The following is a 19,930-nucleotide window of genomic DNA, read 5'->3' on the forward strand; positions in this document are numbered from 1 at the left end:
CCGTGTGTGTGTGTGTGTAATGTTACAAGCATGAATAATCTGTGATATCATTTTGCATTAGCAATTGTTTTCACTTGTCATTTTATGGGACTAAAATGGCAGACTAAGCTGATCTCAGATGCAGGCCCAGCATATCCTCAGATAAAACTCTTGTAGTTGGTTGAGAAACTGTGAGTCTGTTTCCATCTTAATTTATGCTGGTGCCACCCCAATTTGCTCTTCTACATTCCAAAATGAGACACGTAATGTAAAAGGGATGAAATTCAAATATGGCAAAACAAAAACAAAGCCAGTGTCATCAAAACGTGAGCCAGTGCTACTCAATTTGTATTCAACCCTCCACTGGAAATTTTTCCTGAGTAAAAGATTTTTCTTTATGTATTTCCTTGTGTAAAAGATGAGTTAGGAGGGTCCGTTAAAAGATGTCACCTGGGAAGTTCAAGGACACATATCTCTCACAGATACTTTTGAATGCCCCAGATATGGACATGGCTATTACTTTGTTTCCTTAAACAAAATACTGGCATCTGATCAGAAATATTGCATTATCAGCACAAAGCCTTGATTACATGACCAAATTATTATTATTATTATTATTTGTACTGTGAGTGGAGCATAGGTCATCTTTGTAAATGTTTCTACCCCAAAAACAATTTTGCTACAGCTATTCAATATAATTTAGTTAAGACAAATAAGCTAAGTCAGAGAGAGAGATTCTTATCCTTGAATAAGAGAGTCCACATGTAAACTTGTATTGAAACAATTATTTCAGGAAAAACTATTTCAATAAAGCTATGTCTATACTCCAGAACTTCTTTCAAAAGAGTGCATCCACACAAAAAAAAAGTGGATCAAAGAGCAATCTGCTCTTTCAAAAGAGAACACCTACGCAGCCCCATGCACTTTTGAAAGAATGGGCCATGGATCAAAAAATCAGGCCCCATGAGGACTGCTCTTTCGAAAAAAAGGCCTTCAGAGTGTCTACACACATTTTTTTTTCGAAGAAACTGTCAAAAGGGGCCCTCCTCCTGAAACGGGAAAGGAAGACCAATTTCAAAAGGAGTGCCACTTTTTTTCAATCTACTGTTGAAAGAACACTTTTTGTGTGTAGACACTCTGTGAGATCTTTCGAAAGAGCCCCCTTCTTTCGAAAAATCTTTCAAAAGAACTTGCTAGTGTACATGCAGCCTAAGTGTCCAAGCATAGACAAGCCCTTGGATGCTCACGGATTTTCATTTCTACACTGTTTTCCGATCACCATGAAAACCCTTGCAGCAAATTTATTAAACTAACAGATATAGCTTTGATAAATATCACAGCAGGCTACCAACTTTCCCAGCACAGTGGTGAAGAGTGTCAGGAACCACTGTACATACAAAAATTCTCTGAAAGAGTTCTTGGTTCATAGATCTTTCAGAGAGAGATCACAGAGAAGGAAGACAGTGTGGGCAGGTTGGCAGGAGGGGAGTCTTCCTGCATTTGCACATCTTTTCTCTCGAGAGCAGCGGTTCCCAGCCTTTTCGAGACGGGGACCCATTTTGGAAATTCAGTAAAACTTCGTGACCCAAGGCAATTCAAAATGGGGGCAGGTGGAAGGAGGGCGGTGGGGTGGTTCTCCCCTGGGACTTTTTTTTAAATAAATCTTGATTCTGTTTTACGCCCCCCTTGAACATTTTTATATCCCATGAAAATTTCATCTGGATCTGCCCGTGCAACATACATGTATAATTTATATTGTTAAAAGTAAATAAAATAATTAATATGTATTCTAAGAGGGCACCCAGGCAGCCCTGCAGCTGGGAGCCGGTTGGGGCATGGAGCCCTGGTCGGAGTGCTGGGGGAACCTCTGCAGCCCCACAGCTGGGAGCTGGCTGGGGCACACAGCCCCGGCAGGTTCTCAGTCCTCCTTGCCCCCTGTCCCCAGGCTGAAACCTCTCTCAGCCACCCCACCCCCAACCTACCTCACACGGGAGTTCTGTGCTGCTGCTGCTGTTGCTGTTGCTGCTGCTGTCCCCCACTGCTCTTTTGCTGGGCTGCCTCCTTCTCTACCTGACTCCCGTCAGCCTTCCTACTCCCTTCCCCAGCAGCAGCGCGGGCAGTTCCCTGTCCTGCAGCACTTAAATGGGACTCATTTTAATTGGTGCTGGGGGGGTGTTCCCTCCTGCAAGCTGTTAAACCAATTCAACTGAGTTACATTTCAGTATCACAGGGCAGGGACTGAGAGCCAAGGAGGAATTGGGAGGTGGCTAAGCAGCTGCAGATGGCTCTTTTAAGAGCCACATGTGTCTTGGAGCCGCCCAGCATGTGACTCTTATGAAATCCAATCACAGCCCATGTTTGGGTCATAACCTATAGGTTGGGGGTCCCTGCTCTAGAGCACCCTTTGCTCTTGCCATTTGCCTTGTTCTTGGAACTTTTCATTTGCACAGTAGAAGTTATCCGGTTTATCCAGCTTCCTTTGATAAATAATAAAGAAAAGCTCTAATTTTATGCTGGTGCATGTGTGTGATGTATATATACACAGACATAGCCATATATGTTTTCACTGTGGACACTTATATACCATATTTTTAAACTTACAAGACAGATCAGCATAATCCATCAAGAATTCTAGCCTGTAGGCTGCTTCAGAGATCTCACGCCTCAGCTTAAAAACGGTAACTTCACTGGCTTTCTTCAAGTATGCTGTAAGCTCCACCAGCTCTTCAGTGTTCACAGGCACCTCACTGACTTTATCTGCAATTATGTTGTATTGATTGCAAATGCTACAACAAAAAAGAAAACAGGCAATAAATATAAATATTATTATTAATGAAGAGCGGTGCAGAATCTCATTAATGCAGGTTGCATGTCAAAGGATACTAATGTCTCTTGCAAACATGATATTCTGATTAAGGGCATTCAATTGCATCATCCTCTCACTCTTTCAAGGATGTATAAAAATATGAGTGGAATGCAGTGAGCAAACTTCTTATGCCAGCCCCCACTTTCTGTTCCAGAGGAAGAGTGGTTGGTACAATGACCAGGCATGGAACCCGGGAAGATGACATGACACAACTGCATGCTGAGCCAACCAATGGGATCTGGGGGACGTGGGTGGCCCAGGTGCTCACACTACAAGAAATGGGATTTAAATTTTGTGGTGCTTGCAAGGGGGCAGGGCAGGTGGCTGGCCAGCTGGCTGCAAGGCAGAGAAGTTCAAACTTCTGACTAGAGCAGATGCTTGGGAATTGTGGGTCACTTCCTGAAAACCACAATCAGTGACAAAATGCCTTGAGGTAGCTATGCTTTGTGTATGTCAAGAGCACAGGGAGGGGAAAAAAACAAAATCCCTTCTGGAGCTGAAAAGTTTTTTGTTCACGAAAACAGCTGTTTTCCATGACAAAAGTAGCACTGCAGTGTGAAAACTTATGAAATTTTGTCAACAAAAGGAACTTTTCCTCAAGAAAACTTGCAAGTGTAGACAAGTCCTTACAATGTTCTGTTTCAAGAGCTGAATTCTTACAAAGAGAGGCATCCATAAGTGCAGAAATCAGCAGCTAACTTGCTCTCCTGACATCTATAGAAGTAAGCACCCTACACAATATTTAGGCAAAAAGATAATACCTACCTAGAGATCGTTAAACTACCCACCAACCCACCAAATATAAACATGGACAAACATGGGAAAACTACACGAGCAAAGAAGACACCCATTATGTATCACTTCCCAGAAATGTGTTTTCTTGTTTCAGATTTGGACTAAGCGCTTCCGTTATCCATATATGCACAGTATTACAGACACCTTAAGCACAATCCAATTCCAAGAGTAACCATCCATATTTAACAAGCAGTCCTGTGGCACCATAGAGACTAAAAAATTTATCAGGGCATTGGCTTTTGTGGGTAAAACAGAAGTAGGTTTTATTCACAAAAGCTTGTGACCTAATAACTTGGTTGGTCTCTAAGGTGCCACAGGACTGCTTGTTATTTGTGAAGCTACAGACTAACATGGCTACTCCTCTGAAACTATTATCCGTATTTCTCAGGAGAAAAGGGATTTCTTTCAGTAGATTAAAGCTAAATTCATTGTAAACTTTTTTTATTGGAGTTCAGGGCTTATGTTTTTCTTGCGAAAGTCAGAGACATCTTGATATGCAGATCAGGGAGTTTTGGTCTTTATTCTGCTCTAGGTAGGCATTGATTCTTGCAGGAAAAAGACAGAACCCTCAACTTAACTCCCAGCAAGTCAAGAAAAAAGGAAACAATTGCCTTATATTTTTCATTGTGATTTTTAGGTCTGTCCAGATAAACCTAATTCAGGAACTTTTTTAAAAAAGTATTTGTTACTGAACATTTCAGGTCAACTTTGTACACACAACATGGAATACTTGCAAACCAGTGAAATGCTGCATTAATTTACAGAAGCATATGGATATACCTGTTTAGCACTATAAAAATCCAGTAAATGAATAAAATTTCTCTCAGGATATACAGAATCAACCCACAAATGTAGCGATAGCCATACATTCTCGCATATATGTACCTCATATTTAACTCCCTGTTTTCATTCACTTCAAATTCAATCAGCCTATTTTTAAGTTTTTGGGCCCGACTGCAAAGCTCCTCATTCAGCTTTAAAGCATCCAGGCAGAACATGGCAAGGGGGACAGTGACATGCATTGAGGCTATTTCCTTTTTCAGTTTTGTTAAATTGTCAATCTTCTATAAAAGGAAAAAGAAGAATCCTTTTAGTTTCTTTATGCTCTATAGAAGGGAAATGCTACAGGAGGGCAAAAAAATGATCTGTGAGACACTAGGGAAATACAAAGCAATCCATGTTTTCCCATTTAGGGCTCAAATCATTCCCAACCCCAGAACCCAGCAGAAAGTCCCCAGCAGTAAAACCTCCACCTGGATGTCCTGGTACAAGTTGCCTGCAAACATTGCACTCAGCCAGGGCCCCAACCCAGCAGGAGCAGCATGGAAAGTGGGTGACGTTGACTAAGCAGAGGGGAATGGATGGAGAAGATATGCTGATTCAGCACACATTCTGGGCAGCCTCTTTCAGTAAGACTTTGTATGGAACATAGCTCTGCCCTCCCCAGCATAAGTGACCTATGGGCAAAGGGGAATGTAAATTGTCCCTGCTCCCTGTATGTTACCTTAGTGAAAGCATCTAGAGAATTGCTTTCCTTCAAAAAATCAGTAACGTCTTGTTCTGCACTGTTGTTCAAAAGATCATCGTATTTCTTGTACACATTTAAGTACCTTAAACACAGAAGAACATAAAACACAAACACAGTATCCCGAAGTTAGGCTTCACGGCAATAGGCAGTAAACATGCAAAAATAGTAGTGACACTGTTTTACAAGCTCGTGGATCCAGATAAGCATCTAAGTTAAAAGCCAAAACTTACTTCTGTGGACCAACCAGGTTGCAGTCAAATATCTTGGCAGTTTTGTTCACGTATTCTGAAACCAAAGGTTCACCCACTTTCACTGTCCGAAGAGTGGAGTCATCTTTTCTTAATTCTGGAAAGAGTTGCATTTCTACCTAGAAGGAACCCCAGGACCGAAATACAGCATATGACAGGAAAAGCAAGACCATCGCTAGAACAGTAGATTTCTACCTATATAGTCATCTGGCAGAAACAGCATGCTGCAGTGCTACACTGGCCCTGCTTCAGCAAAGCAATTAAATGCACACTTCAGGTCAGAGTATGTTCTCATGCTTTGCTGAATCAGGACCATAATCAGGAGTAAACTCAGAAACTGACTATTAGCTGGGCCACTGAAGTTCAAATATCACATATTTAGACAATCAAGCACTTATTCAAAAGCATCCAAAATGCTTTTAGGAACTAGAATTTACATTCCTAAACACTGATTTCAGCACTCAAGTGTAAGATTCTGATGGAGCCTGTATTTAAAAATTGGCCACACTTTTATATAACAGACTGGAATAAATAGGAAAACAATCAGGATATTTACATTTTTCCAGTTGTCATGAAAAATAAAGTGTTTCCACTTGAAATATTTGTAGAAAAATCTGTTATAGTAAGAAAATTAGCAGACAGCAGAGACAATAATTATTTATCCCATTGGAGTAGCTTTCACTTGTCAACACATTCCTTGTTTGTGAGCAGTATGTGATAGCAAACCAAAGAAATAAAGCAGCTTGGATGTGAGTGGGAATCCTTCCTATGTTCTCTGCTATAATCACTAAGGCTTATTCATCTATTGATACATAATCCTGTCATCTATATTAGAACTTTTATATTACACTTGTCACTACATTTGCTGAAGGATGACTTAGAGGTTTCATTCCTTATGCCGCATTTTCTGCACAATACAGTCCATCTCCCTGTACCTTCGAAAGTCCCTCCGAACTCTGCAGGATCTCCATAAAGCAGCGATAAATTAAATTCCAACAATCTTTCCAAAGGGGCTGAAACACAATTTTGGGTCCCTCGACATTGAGTTTGATTATTAGTGTTTGAGGGACAAAGAACTGCATTTCTTGATATGGTTCTTCAAAGTCATTCCCATCCTGAAGGAAAAAAAAATCAATAAACACTGAACTAATTATCATGTGCACAATTCAAAAGTTATTTTAAAATGACTTAAAATCCCACACATAATCTTTTTAATATGCTGCTATAGTAATATCTTCATCCTTACCTGGGGCCTAACCTTTCAAGCTATTGAGCTTCCTCAGCCCTCACTGATTTAATGGAAATAGAGCCCTGATCACTTCACAATATCAATCCCTTAATGATTTTGAATGATGTAATGATTTTGCTTGTATTCCAATTGTTTGCATAACACTTAACACAATGTCTTGGGGCCCCATCTAGGTGCTACTGCCGTACAAACCACAGATCACTGTCTTCCAGTTACAGGACCAGGCACAAGGCACAGCTACACACTTTGTCAATGTGTGTCTGTGGTGGTTTGCCGCAATCCAGACAAATCTATGCATTTACAAGTGCTTTGTGTAGCTGAGTACAGCAAATTCTGTACTGACACAGCCATGCTACTGAAGGGAAGAAATGACAAGCCCTCATATGCTGGAATCATAACATGACATATAGTAAGTAGTTACTGCCTGAACACATGACATTATGGGGCAGATTTATCAAAGCACTTACACACATTTTATTTTAGCGGAACTACGTACATGCTTAAAGATAAATATGTGCTAAAGTGCTTTGCTAGATCTGGGCCCATCTAAACAGTAAAACTACATCAATAGCTGAAAACTTTTAAAACTTGTTAATATGATCCTGGCCTTGCAAATGCTTATCCAAGGAAAGAGCTCTTGATCACACAAGAAATCCTTTTGAACATCAACAAGGATTTACAGAATTAGACCATAAGTTTGGAAAGAAGGAGGAATCACAATGAAAAGTACCAGCAGCAACTCTCTTCATTCCATATACCTTGTGCATCATAAAAAATGCCAGCAGGTCTTCCAAAGATTTAATAACCATCTCACGTAGCTGTAATGACATGAGATTTGCAACAGAAGCAAAATACTCTTCAATTTGCTTAGGGGAATCATAGTCACTTTGGGGTGCCAAATGAAGCCACATCTCTTTCTGATCAATAAAGAGGGATGCACAAGCTGGGATCCACCTACAGTAAAATAAAAGCAAAGAACATTTTAAATCCTTATAGACTTAATGTATATGTAACGAAACCTACACTAAGCGGTTACCCAAAAGACCAGCAAAACTCAGCTGTGTAAGAGAGACTCATCTTTAACTAAAGGTCAAAGTTAGACCAAAAACCTGGAAGATGATAATTGCTTGAGTTGGGGATGCTTCTAGAGGTGGTTCATAGTGCTGCCTGCAATGTATAATGATACTATTTAGTCTATCAATACAACACCAAATAGCGTGGCCTAGAAGGACAATTTTCGGTGCAATACCATTTTCAATCCTCAGCTAGATTTTTATAAATACTGTTATTTTTAGAGTATCCAGAGTAAATTTAAACTCATAAAACTCGTGTGAAATAGTTCCTCACACCAATTCTATAGGCCTACGCTTGGAGCATAAGAGGTGGTGGAGCTGATACAGGTGTCTATGACATGACACATGTCATGGAAGGGGAGGACACACCGAGTGATTGCAGTAGAAAAGTAATGCAGGAGGCAGTCTGAAAGGGAGACAAACAGGGAAATAAGAAATGAAAGAGACAGAAGAAAGGGGAAGGAAGCAGAAGTGCAAGTAGGTTGGTGCAGTATGAAACTCTATACCAGCAAAATATTTATAGGCTTTATGGCACACCAGAAAGATGCTGTACTGCCCCCAGCCCCTCCAAGGGGCTGCCTCTTTTCAGGCTGCTTCTGCACCGCAGTAACTCTGCAGCAGAACAGGGAGATTCTGGGCGGGGTATGGCAGCTGGAAGTTTCCCATTGCCACTCTCAGCAGGGAAAGGAGCAAATACCCAGCCCTGGAGCTCTGTCCTCCACATGCTGCTGTACAGAGATGGAGGAGATGGAGCTCTGTGGAAGGGCAGGGAGTTGGCCTGGGAGTTCTGTTCCGTTCTGTGGGGAAAGGAGAATACAGCCAGCTTTTCCTCCAGTTGCTGTACCACCTCCAGCCTCCACCCCAATGGATCATGGGGAAGGAAAGAGAACAGAATGACAGCTCTGGGCTGGGGCTGAGGTGGAGTCACATGGAGAGCATGACAGGGCACTCCATAAACAGTGTCCACACTCAAAATGTGTTTTGTCGACAGTAGGTCAACAAAATTATTCTGAACTTTTGTTGACAGCATTCTGCTTCTCCATCGTGAGGCAGATGGCCCTTCTCAACAGAATCTGTCGACAAAAAAGCCGTGTGGCTGCTCTGGTGGGGGCCTTCTGTTGACAGAAAGGGTTTCTGGGACACTGGGAAGCCCTGTCTGCTGTGCTCACAGTCAGCCATTCTGTCAAGAGAGGGCTGGGCAGCCCAGCCACTCTTTGTCAACAGAGTGGATCTTTTTTCGATCCACTTTTGGGTGTGGCCACAGTCCGTCAACCGAAGTTTTGTCAGAAGATCTCTGCTGGCAGTGACTTCTGTCACCAGACCATTGTAATGTAGACATAGCCTTTGAGACCCCGGAACACCCAACAATATTTTTTTTATGTGGAACACCTATGAAAATTTTCTTCAAAAAATTGTTGTCAGACAAAAAATAAAAGCCAACAAACTGCCCCCCCGCCCCGCAACAGCAAAAACAAAATGAAGTAATTTAATCATGTATCATAGCAATGAAGTTGTAAGATTGCATCTGGTTTTATTGACAGAAAACATACAAGTGTCGTATGTCATTGCTAGTTGCTACCCCGCTGCGGCACACCTGCAAGTTTTTCACAGAACACCAGTGTTCCACAGAACATAGTTTAGGAAACACTGGTGTAAACAATGGTTAAGTGTGTGTATTTTCTGCAGCTGGGTGCAACCCCGCCTGTGTCCTTTACTAAAGGAGTACTTAATGTCTGGCTCAGCAGTACAGGCTTTAAGGGGGGCCAATCTGGCAGAATAGGCTGACTTAGTGGTTTCTCAGCACTTCATTTGGCATCCCAGGGGGTCCCAACCCATCACAGAGGGTCATGTGGAGAGATCATGTGGCCCCCTTAGCCTGTGCCAATACCTGTAAGAAACTGATTTTAGTTGCACCACCAGCACGGAGACAGATAGAATGAGAAGAAAATGTGTGAAAGAAGAGGCAGGATGAGCCTGTCTTCATCTGAATTTGCACCAGTGTTTGATGAAAAGTATCAAGACTCAAATCCATCTAATGCCTCATAGGGTCTTGATTCAAATTCTATGGTCTGCACATACCATTAAAACTAAGCACCTGCTCAAGAGCAGTGCTAGCTCTGGAGATTTACCAGTGCTGAATTTAGTAGTCCTGTGGATGTGATCAGGGTCATCCAATAGCAACAGAGAGATAGCCATGTTAGTCTGTATTCTAACAAAAGAAACCAGCACTTAAAAGACTAACGAAATGAATTATGAGCTCATGAGCTTTCGTGGGACAGACCCACTTCTTCAGACCTTCTTCAGGGTTATCCAAGTTTAACTTGGATTTAAAAATCTGCCCAGACACACTCCATAATAATTTTAAATTAATTTAAAAAGTTGAATGCTCTAAAACTTGTAGGTACTAAGAACTTGAGCCTGAGGTGCTCTATATCTATTTTGTGAATGGTTTTAAAAGGACAGGACTCAAACAGGAACTATACAGCACTGAAGACAGAAATAAGCAGTTGTCAAAGAAGGACATTTCTGTTCTATTTACAGCCAGATCTGCAGTCACATGTCTCTGTGATCAGAATAAAATCATAGATCTATTCCTGCCTCCATTCCAAGCCCTGCTGATTTCAAAAGCTTCTTACAGGTGAGGCCAAATGCTCAGGCTCATGCTACGATTTTCAAAAAAAATGTTCTGAACTTCAGAGGGGATGCCTGAAGACCCCAGGGCCTCCAAGATTTATTTCTTTAACTCATTTTGAAAGGACTGAGATAAATAAGATTATCAGCCTGCTTTAAAAAAAATCTGAACGCAAAGCTCCAGGAGAGACTGATGTAGCTAATATATTCCATGGAGATGCCCCATATTCCTAAAGCTTGGAAACTTTCATCAGTCAGGTGGCTTCCTTTCTTTTGGTCAATTTGTGAAATATGGTACTACAATTTTAAAATTAATGGGCATCATCAGGGGAGCTGACACCCTTGCTGGGCCTCTAGGCAAAGTTGGGAGGTGGACAGCTCTGTGCTCCTGGAAGGAGTGGGACCTCAGGCAGAAGGGGCGAAGTGGGGGAAGCCAGATCCCCATAACCCTCAGAGCCACCCAGAGAGCATGGTGTGGCATTCCAGCAGTGATTTAAGGCTCTTGGTCACCACCACTCCCTGGACTCTTTTGAATCAGGAGGCACTGGTGCAACTGACCCTTTTACCTCTCTCCCCACCCCCCCACCCCCTGTCGGCAGGCCTTGGAATCTTGCCACCCAATCGCTGTCACTTGCCTGAAATATAAATGACTCAGTTCTGTCTCAACATTTTCCATACAACAGATGCTAAGGACACAGAGCCTCATTCAAAACCCACCGAAGCACATTGGCAGTATCCCACTGGTGACATGGGCTTTGGATCAACACTTTAGGGACCTCTGGAGCTCCACCGAAGTCAATGGGAGTTAAGCCATTCATTGATTCATTTCAGTGAGACCAGGACTGAACCATTATATAGCAACTGCAAATCATTATTCTGCAACTAAATTCTGTATCGTTCACATTGTATGCGAAATCTGGCCCCTCGGAAGCCGTGGGACCAGAATTTCAACTGTCTTTTAAAATTAAATTAAATCTACTATCTATTTTAGTTTGTCTGTCCGATCAAGAATAGTGTATCAAATTTGGTACACAGCTTATCATAACTTATAGCAATGTAAGGGTATGCTTGAGCCAGGAAAATAGCCTGTGCTTGGAATGGGATTGCTTCTCATAAAACCAAACAAAAGAAGACAGAATCACCAAATCATGTACAGTCCTCAAAACTGACGTAACTGAGAGAATGTTGAAAGAGACTAAACTTAGATGAGCCAGAAAAATAGGATGAACCTGGAATAAGATAGCTTCTCAATAAGCCTCACAGAAGAGACATAAAATGCAGAGATTTGCAGTAGTGCTCTGTTTTGGCACAGTTAAATCAATGCTTAAGGTTTGAAAACTAGAAAAGAATGTTATTGGAAACAAAAATGACTATCGGCCTTTTTTATTAAAACAGCAAATGATAAGCATTTATAGGGATGAAGAAAAAATACACATGATGGAATTTCCATTTTTAAAAATTTACTAAAAAAATTAGATGGAAAAATTTTAACAATCCCGGTTTTTAGAAATCTAAAATAAAAATAAATTTCATAAAATTACCCTATTTTTGAAAAATACAATCGTTTACACAAGCATGTACATTTTCTTTCTATTTTCCAAAAATTTAATTGAGTTAAGGACCCGAGCAATACCAGGTAAATCTCATAGTAATTTATATATTATACTCCAAAAATTGCACATTAGTAGTGCAGGACAAAATTCTGCTGTGCTTCCTCACAGAGCTACGCAATTTGGCCTGTTGAGTTTATTTTAGGATTATCATCAAAAACAGTATTGATTTGTAAATACTGCTAGTATCAAAACTAATAAATATCATAAGGTACAAGGCTTCATTTTGGATTTGAGGGTCATGTTTCAAATGTGAGCACAGTTGCAAGCATATGTGCACACACTTTGCATAGGTAAAACCCCAGTAAATTATGCATTGAACTATTTCTTTTCTAAATGAAGCTAGTGATAATAATATAATACTAATTATAGTGCTTACTTTAGCATAATGTAATCCTTAGTTTAGCAAAATTACCATACCTTTCCTGAGGTGTTTCATTTCTTTTAAAAAAATCACAATATTGCTTTCATGAAGGCAGAAGGATATGGGTCACTGATAATACTTAGCATTAATGTAGGTTGAATTTGTCTAATCCAGTATACTCTCACCCGGCAACATCCATAATCTAGCATGGTTTTAGTTAGCCAGTCACGTACCATCGGTGTGGTCAAGTTTCCTATGGTCCCATAACATTTGTTTACAGCCACCAGTCCTGGCTCTTGGTGTTCTGTGCTGTTATTTAGCTGTAATTTACCCCTAAATGCAAAGAGCCCAATGAGTAGTGGAAGTGTTGGTAATGTGTTAGACAATATTTACCTCCCATTTCTCTTGGCTGGCACAGGTCAGGTTGCAAGGGTGCTGGATGAGAGAAGTTCAACCTGTGTAATTGCACATGCAAACACTGAGTTTTGTAGGAACAAACGGAGGTGCACATTTCTGTGGGTTCCCACATTGCAATTACCTGTACATATCTACTCTAAGGATATTCTATTCATTTGGTAATCTATTATACAATACTGACTTGTTCTGAAGAATGTCATGTGCTTCCATACAATGTCTTTGAACTAAATCTTCAAATTCATTGGGCAGCAATGGCAGGTCACCTGACAGCATTTCTTTTGTACGAACAAACCTTAGGTCACTAAACCTATGGAAAATAAAACATAACTCAGTTATCCATGATGAATTTAATTTAAAGTAAAATTAATGGAATAAAACCAGGAAGCTTTTACAAATAGTTAAAAATGCAAATACTCTTTTTCGCTGATGCAACCTGTTTCTTTCCCAAGTTGCCCTGCATGTTTCTAATGCACTTTTGCTATCAGCAAACTTTCAGGGCTGAGTGAATTCCCTTCCATATTTGCCCTTTTCATAGCATGATAGCTTTTTTACAATATGTCTGTTTATCTGCAGAGACAGGGGAACGGAAATCAAAGAGTGCCTGGGAGCGGGGCGCAAAGCCGGGTAGCTGCCCGCAGCTGTAGAAGCGGGGCCAGTGCAAGGGGGTGGGCAGGGCAGAGCAGGGCACGGGAAGGCACGGGGAGGCAGCCCGGCCTGAGCGCAGCTTAGGTTAACTGGGGAGGGGGCAGTGTCAGGGGCTGGCCGCGCGGGGAGCTAGGCAGGCACAGGAGGCTCCCAGTTGGCCAGGGGAGATGCCTCGCTCGTGCAGGGCTGCACAATGGAGAGGCCCCGCCAGCAGCAGCTGAGGCGCTAAATGCAAAGGAACGCCACAGGCGGTGCCCGAGGCATAGCTGCACAGGGCGGTCAGCAGTGGCCCCGTAGCCACCCAGGGAGCGAGCGGCAGGGGTGGGGCCAGGATGGGCTGCGCGCCCAGCAGCCACGTCTCGTGGGAGCACCTGGGAGACCACGGCTAACGGCTGGGCTGGGGCACGCCGCTGCTGCAGAGCCGAGGCAGAGACCCAGAGCAGCCACAGGGCTCCAGGAAACTGCCACCAGGCGCTGCGGAGAGACGCGCCAGGTGGGATGCAGCTGCAGGCAGCTGCTGCTTGGAGCCGCAGCTTTTCTCCCGCTGAGGCGCACGAAATTGAAATTGGTCCTTGTAAATTCAAGAAAATGCCTCGTAAGACGAGGTAGGGGTTTTAAATCAAATTCCTTGTAAACTTGAATTCTCATAACCCGAATGGGTATATCTCAGGGTATGACTGTACACAGAGCTGACATAACACAAGGGACCCCATGATTTTCAAAAGTGGCTAGTGATTTTGCCAGTGATTTTGTTAAAGGGGTCTGATTTTCAGAAGAGCAGAACACCCACTCTCTGCAAATAAGGCCCTGGTCAGGTATCACATTGAAATCCCCAAAACTGAAGAATCCAAAATAGTCACCCTTGAAAATTTTGACTGGGAGTTCTAAGTTAAGGGTTGCATGTTCTGTCATAGTGACTGATCTTTTCTTGTCACTTAAAGGTATGTTTACACTGGTATTGGAAGGGATAATTTTCAGCTGCATAGACATGTCCATACTAGCTCTTACTGATCTAGCACAGTGGTTCCCCACCTGGGGTCCATGAGGGTACTTCAGGAAGTCCGTGAAAAAAGATAAATAAAAATGATCATAGAAAATAGGTTTTAAATAAATTGCGAAGCTACAATTGATCAGTATTTTTAAATTAAATATTTTACAGTTATTAATTTCTGTTCAGAAATCTATGTTGTGGGTTTCCTCTTTTATTTAATGAAGTGTACGCAGCAGGTAGAATTGGCTTTGATGGGGTCTGTAAATGGTTTGCGGGCATCATTTGAGGTCTGCGAATGGTTTGGGGGTCTGTGCTAGTGAAAAGGTTGGGAACAAATGATCTAGCATGTTAAAAATAGAAATATGGCTTCAGCAACAGGAAAGATGAATCACCTGAGTATATCTCAAATGGTGTCTTATTATAAGAAACAGAACCTTGATTCAGTGTCTTGCATTTAATGTAATGTCTTGAGTCCAGATCATGCAGCAATGCAAGAATTAACAAATCCTTAAAAAAAAGCATGGTACATGTTGAACCTCTCTAGTCCAGCACACTCTCGTCTGGCAATATCCATATTTCAGCATGATTTTAATATCCACTTACTATGGGCGTGGCCAAGTTCCCCATTGTTCCATAACATTTGTTTTCAGCCACCAGTCCTGGCTTGCAGAGTTCTGTGCTGCTATTTACCTATAATTTATCCTAAATATCTCCTAAGAGCCCAGTAAGCAGCAGAAGTGTTGGTAATGCTGCTAAACAAATTGACCTCCTCTGGTCCAGCAAATTCTCTTGTTCAGCACTGGGCAGGTCCCAAAGATGGCAGGCTAGAGAGGTTCAACCTGTATGAAGAATTACTCTAACCAATATATAGTAAACAAGACATCTTACTCAGTAAACCAGAGGTGTTGCAACATATGCATCATGGGATTAACTGTGAAAAGATGGTTTTCATTCCAGCTTCTCATTTCTTGGTAAACACTATGCCAAGGGACTGGTGCACGAACCACTCTCTGAGGAAAAGAGCGTGGGATATTTCCTATAAAGAGTCTCTCTCTTTCAGCTGGATCCATCAAGATGTAATCAACTACAGCAAATCACATAAGTCATGGTAAGATTGAATGCATTACAAAAAACACATGTATACATTACTGCACACCAGACCAAGCGCATCATTACACAAAATCATTTGGGTACTCTTACATGCCTTTAAAATTAACATAAACACAGTAATGATATTTTATCTGAGACCATTATTAACTGATATCTGCAGATTAAGAGAAGAAATGATCTGATGGCTAATGCATTAGACCTGGGACTCATGATCTGGCTTCTGTTTGTATCTCTTCCACAGAGGGCCTGCAGTTTGTGAATCCATCGCCACAGGCAACCTTCTGGGTTGTGCTTTTAAAGGAACCACTGTGGTCTGTGTACATTGTGCATTCTATACCTGCTAAATAAGGAAAATGTGACTCCACAATAGCCAGACTGAGACACTCCAGTTCTGCAGCAGAATATGCAGCTCCCTCTCATTTATTCTGAGAGTTCTACAGGCCACTAGTCGGCACCTACCACACTTGTCACTTTCTTCAGTGGCTCAAAAACTTTTTGGCATTCCTCCATCCAGAAAAAAAACATATCATGAGTACTTGTTATCTCTTTTTTTCATCCTCTTCCACAATTGCTTCTCTCAAGACAAGTTCTAGCTCTTCTCCTGATTGAGATGCTTCACAGCTCTTGATATCTGCCCTGTGAGAGGATCTGAGACATCCGCGATATCATGGTCCCCATCAACTTCTTTATCACTAGTTGCACTTAATGATCAGTCAGAATAATTGTTGTTGGCCAGAACGTCCCCTTTGGTTCAGATGGAAATGGAACTCTTCTAACCAATAATCCTCTCAGGATACGGGTAGCTTCAAACATTCTTACAGGTTCACTAAAGCTATAGATATTTATTGCATGATTACCGGATTTCACCACAACTCTATTAAGAGACCACGTTCTCTGTGTCCCATGATAGGTATGGTAGACCCACCTCTAGGACCTCAAGAGTTACTCTACTTTCTGCAGGAATATCTGATTATTGTCCAGTGACAAGTGTGTTCTCTTAAGATGCTAAGAGTTCCTGTGATGCCCTCAAATTAAATCCACTCCCAACACAACAGTCCTAGAAATACTGGTTAGCACAACAAATGTTTCTTTAGCATGCAGACACCCCAAGTTCAATGGATACTGGGTTCCTCTCTCCTGTTTGCAGTGGCTGATAATTAATAGTCACCAATTTAACTCCTGACATACACATTTTCTTCTCTTTCAACACTGGCTCTGCACTATGGATCAGATTTATTAACAATTGTGAGGGCAAGAGCATGATAATTTTGTAGTGGTGTCTCCAGACTCATAGTAAGAGGCATCTTGACAGCTCTTCAGATGGGATGTTCTAGCAGTTGCTGTCTCTACGACACCTTTAACTTTCATTTCCCTTCCTTGCAGCTTCTCTCTGTGTAAGCAGTTCTAGTGGTGTTTGTTTTCACAATGCCTGGAATGTCATTTGGAGTGGGATTCATGTGGGAATCCATCTCTCCTGACCCATGGTTTGCGCTTGAGCCTCCTCAAATTTTTCAGTCTTTCAGCTAACAATCATTTCTTCAAGTGCTGCATCTAGCATAAAGGTGCCACCCTGAGGCTGGGAATTAACAGCAATTACCTTTAAGGAAATACCAATTTCTTCTTTCAGATTTTGAACTCTACATATAACTTGGTCCATATGTTTATCTAATGTGTAATCCTCTTTCACCAGCAGGTTATAAAATTTCTGTTAAACTGACTTTTCACACAGGATCTTCTCCTGGCTTGTCAATAGGTTTATTTCCCTCTCTGCATTGCCAGCTCCAGATGCGGTGTGGTAGGTTTCGCTTCTCTTGGGCCATCTCCCAGATGCAGGGAAAGTCCTATTGAACAATCTCTTTAATGCACATATAACTATGCAGGGGTTCCCCTTCCAGCCTTCTCCTGGCTTGCCATTCCTTTCTGTATTTCAAAAGGACCATTCCCTCTTCACAGCAGTTGTATAAGTGATTGCATGACTATGCCTTATTAATATAATTTGAGCCTGAATTGGGAATAGGATAACTGCATGTGAAGGGTGTGCCCAGAAACTACTTGGCTGCTGAATTTGACTTTATACTAACAGAAGTCTGGTGGTGTTTAGTAAATAGGGATACATGTACGCTTAGGGGAAGATAAACCTGTTGGTGGTAGATTTTCTAGGGTTCAATTTAGTGCACCTTGTGGGGACGCACTCAACTGAATGTCATAGTGACACCATCAACCCCGGTGCTGCTGGCAGTCACAAGGAGTAAGGGAAGTCAATAGGAGAGTTTTTCCCCACCGACCTCTCTCTGTTTAACTGGGGCACAGGTGTTCCAGGAGCTTGGATTCAAGGGGCAACCTGAGCTTGGAACAGCCAGTCAGGGAAAGGCTGTGCCAGGGGCAGTGCAGAGCAGCACTCTGTAGGAGATGGGCTTTGTGTGCCAGAACTCCAGACTACCTTAATCCAATTTTGATATGGATGGCAGCAAAATCGATTTTAGATGCATCACCTCCAGCTACACAATTATTGGAGCTGGATTTGCGTATCTAAAATCAATTTTACCTCATAGTGTAGACTTGCCCTAATGGTACTTGATGAAAGTGGAATTACATGTTGCATTATCATGGAGTGTATCTTCAAGGAAATCTAGAGTGATGTTCCTGATCCCAAAGGACTAAGCCATGTACAGCAGATAGAAGAATGAGGCCCTTTATTTTTGGCCTGCAAAATCACTACATCTGCCAAAACTGCAGACAGATTTGCCCTCTTACCAATGTTTTTCATGAGGCTGATGTAGTAGTCATCCTGAATCTCTTCTGTTAAACTATGAAACAATTGCTCCAAATTTGGGTTGGTAAGCAAATGATCTGGAATATGCTTTAAAATCACGTCTTTCACTTCTTTATCCTGGGGCACCAGCATGTCTTTCCGTATTCCATTATGTATGTAATAACAATATCTCTGTAAAAATAAAAATATCACTATTATATTGACTTAAGACCCACAGCTAACTATGAAGAAGTGAGTTTACTCACGAAAGCTCATGCTCTAAACTTTTCTGTTAGTCTATAAGGTGCCACAGGACCCTTCGTTGCTCTACAGCTAACTATGGTGAAATATTTTTCAGGTTTGTTTGTTAATCTCCTCAAACCTTTTTGAGGGTGTAGGGCACTTGAACTATCATGTGCCTTGGCTATTTCAAACTTGAGTTCCTTACATACCAGTACAAAATCTCATGTAATTTTTTAAAGTAGTTTAATTTACCTTAGACATACTGCCTTTGATTGCACCAACCAAAATTTAGTAAAATGCAGATATCTGAAGCCAACAACATGAGATGATACAAATTTGGTTAAATGCACTTAGATCAGAGTGGGCCAGCTGTGGTTCACCAGGATTAGCTCCTAGCGGGCCATCAGATGCCTTATTTACCTGTGCATCTGCAGGTGTAGCTGCTCGCAGTTCCCATTGGCTGCAGTTCACGATTCCCAACCAATGGGAGCTGTGGCAAGCAGTGGACCAGTCTGTGTTGATTATCATTTCCAACCAATGGGAACTGTGGCAAACAGCAGCCAATGGGAGCTCAGTGCAGCCAAACCTGCAGATATACAGGTAAATAAAGCACCTGGCAGCCTGCCAGTTGCTAATCCTAGCCACTTATTTCCCATCCCTAGGTACAATCCACTGACATGGAAAACTTAGAATGAGGAACTGGAAAGTACTCAAGGAAAATGGAAAGAGATGGAAAGGAAATGGAGGCAGATTAGGGTAAAAGAAATATTTTAACAGTACTCAATCTAATTGTCTCAAACATATTGGGATTTGTTGTATTTAGTTTTCACATATGCTCTGACTGGCACATACAAATTTTCTTCTTTTCCCAATTTATGCCCAATTTAAATGGTATAACTATATATTCGTATTCCTCATTATGATGTCCTTCGCTTTTCTCAGTTTAAGAAAAGTAAAGTTAATACCTCTATATCGCTCTCTGTAGGTGACTTTTCTTGCTTATTTATCTCCTCCTCATGTTGGAGCATGACAACAAACTGTTCTTCTGGGGTCAGTGGTTGAGTGTCTGAATAATGTACAATGCCTAATTCTGCAATATGTCTATCTGAATATGGTGAATTTGAATCTATGCTATACAGCTGGGTTGGAGTGGTTCTGAAACAAAAAGGCACAAGTTTAGTAAACTTACAACCAAAAATGCATTCTCGTAACATTCTGGCCAAATTCATCCCCTCTTTTCCAATGGTATTACACTGAGGATGAACGTTCTATTTTATAGTACTTCAACTAGTCATGAAGCTGTAGTAAAGCTATACACCAAATTACTTCATTGTAAGCAACATACATGCTCTTTTATTTCCTGTCATTGTAATATGAAAACTAGCCAGTATATTCTAGATATGGGCTATATATTTTAATATATATATTT

General features: G+C 41.5%; 1 protein-coding gene across 1 annotated transcript in view; it reads right to left on the reverse strand.

The window, feature by feature from the left end:
* The window catches only part of DNAH3 (dynein axonemal heavy chain 3), a 114,309-nt gene extending 94,747 nt beyond the window's left edge, over window positions 1-19,562 (reverse strand). The window contains exons 1-10 of the mRNA XM_075010225.1: window positions 19,467-19,562; window positions 18,261-18,450; window positions 15,285-15,480; window positions 12,942-13,067; window positions 7,424-7,619; window positions 6,352-6,531; window positions 5,399-5,535; window positions 5,145-5,250; window positions 4,526-4,704; window positions 2,581-2,765 (exon numbers count right to left, since the gene is read on the reverse strand). Of these exons, the coding sequence (XP_074866326.1) occupies window positions 2,581-2,765; window positions 4,526-4,704; window positions 5,145-5,250; window positions 5,399-5,535; window positions 6,352-6,531; window positions 7,424-7,619; window positions 12,942-13,067; window positions 15,285-15,480; window positions 18,261-18,450; window positions 19,467-19,529 (1,558 nt within the window). The 5' untranslated portion in view covers window positions 19,530-19,562. The remainder of the gene's footprint in view (window positions 1-2,580; window positions 2,766-4,525; window positions 4,705-5,144; window positions 5,251-5,398; window positions 5,536-6,351; window positions 6,532-7,423; window positions 7,620-12,941; window positions 13,068-15,284; window positions 15,481-18,260; window positions 18,451-19,466) is intronic.
* Between the last annotated feature and the right edge of the window lie 368 nt (window positions 19,563-19,930).

The sequence above is a fragment of the Carettochelys insculpta genome, chromosome 16, assembly GCF_033958435.1.
Source record: "Carettochelys insculpta isolate YL-2023 chromosome 16, ASM3395843v1, whole genome shotgun sequence".
NCBI lineage: Eukaryota > Metazoa > Chordata > Testudines > Carettochelyidae > Carettochelys > Carettochelys insculpta.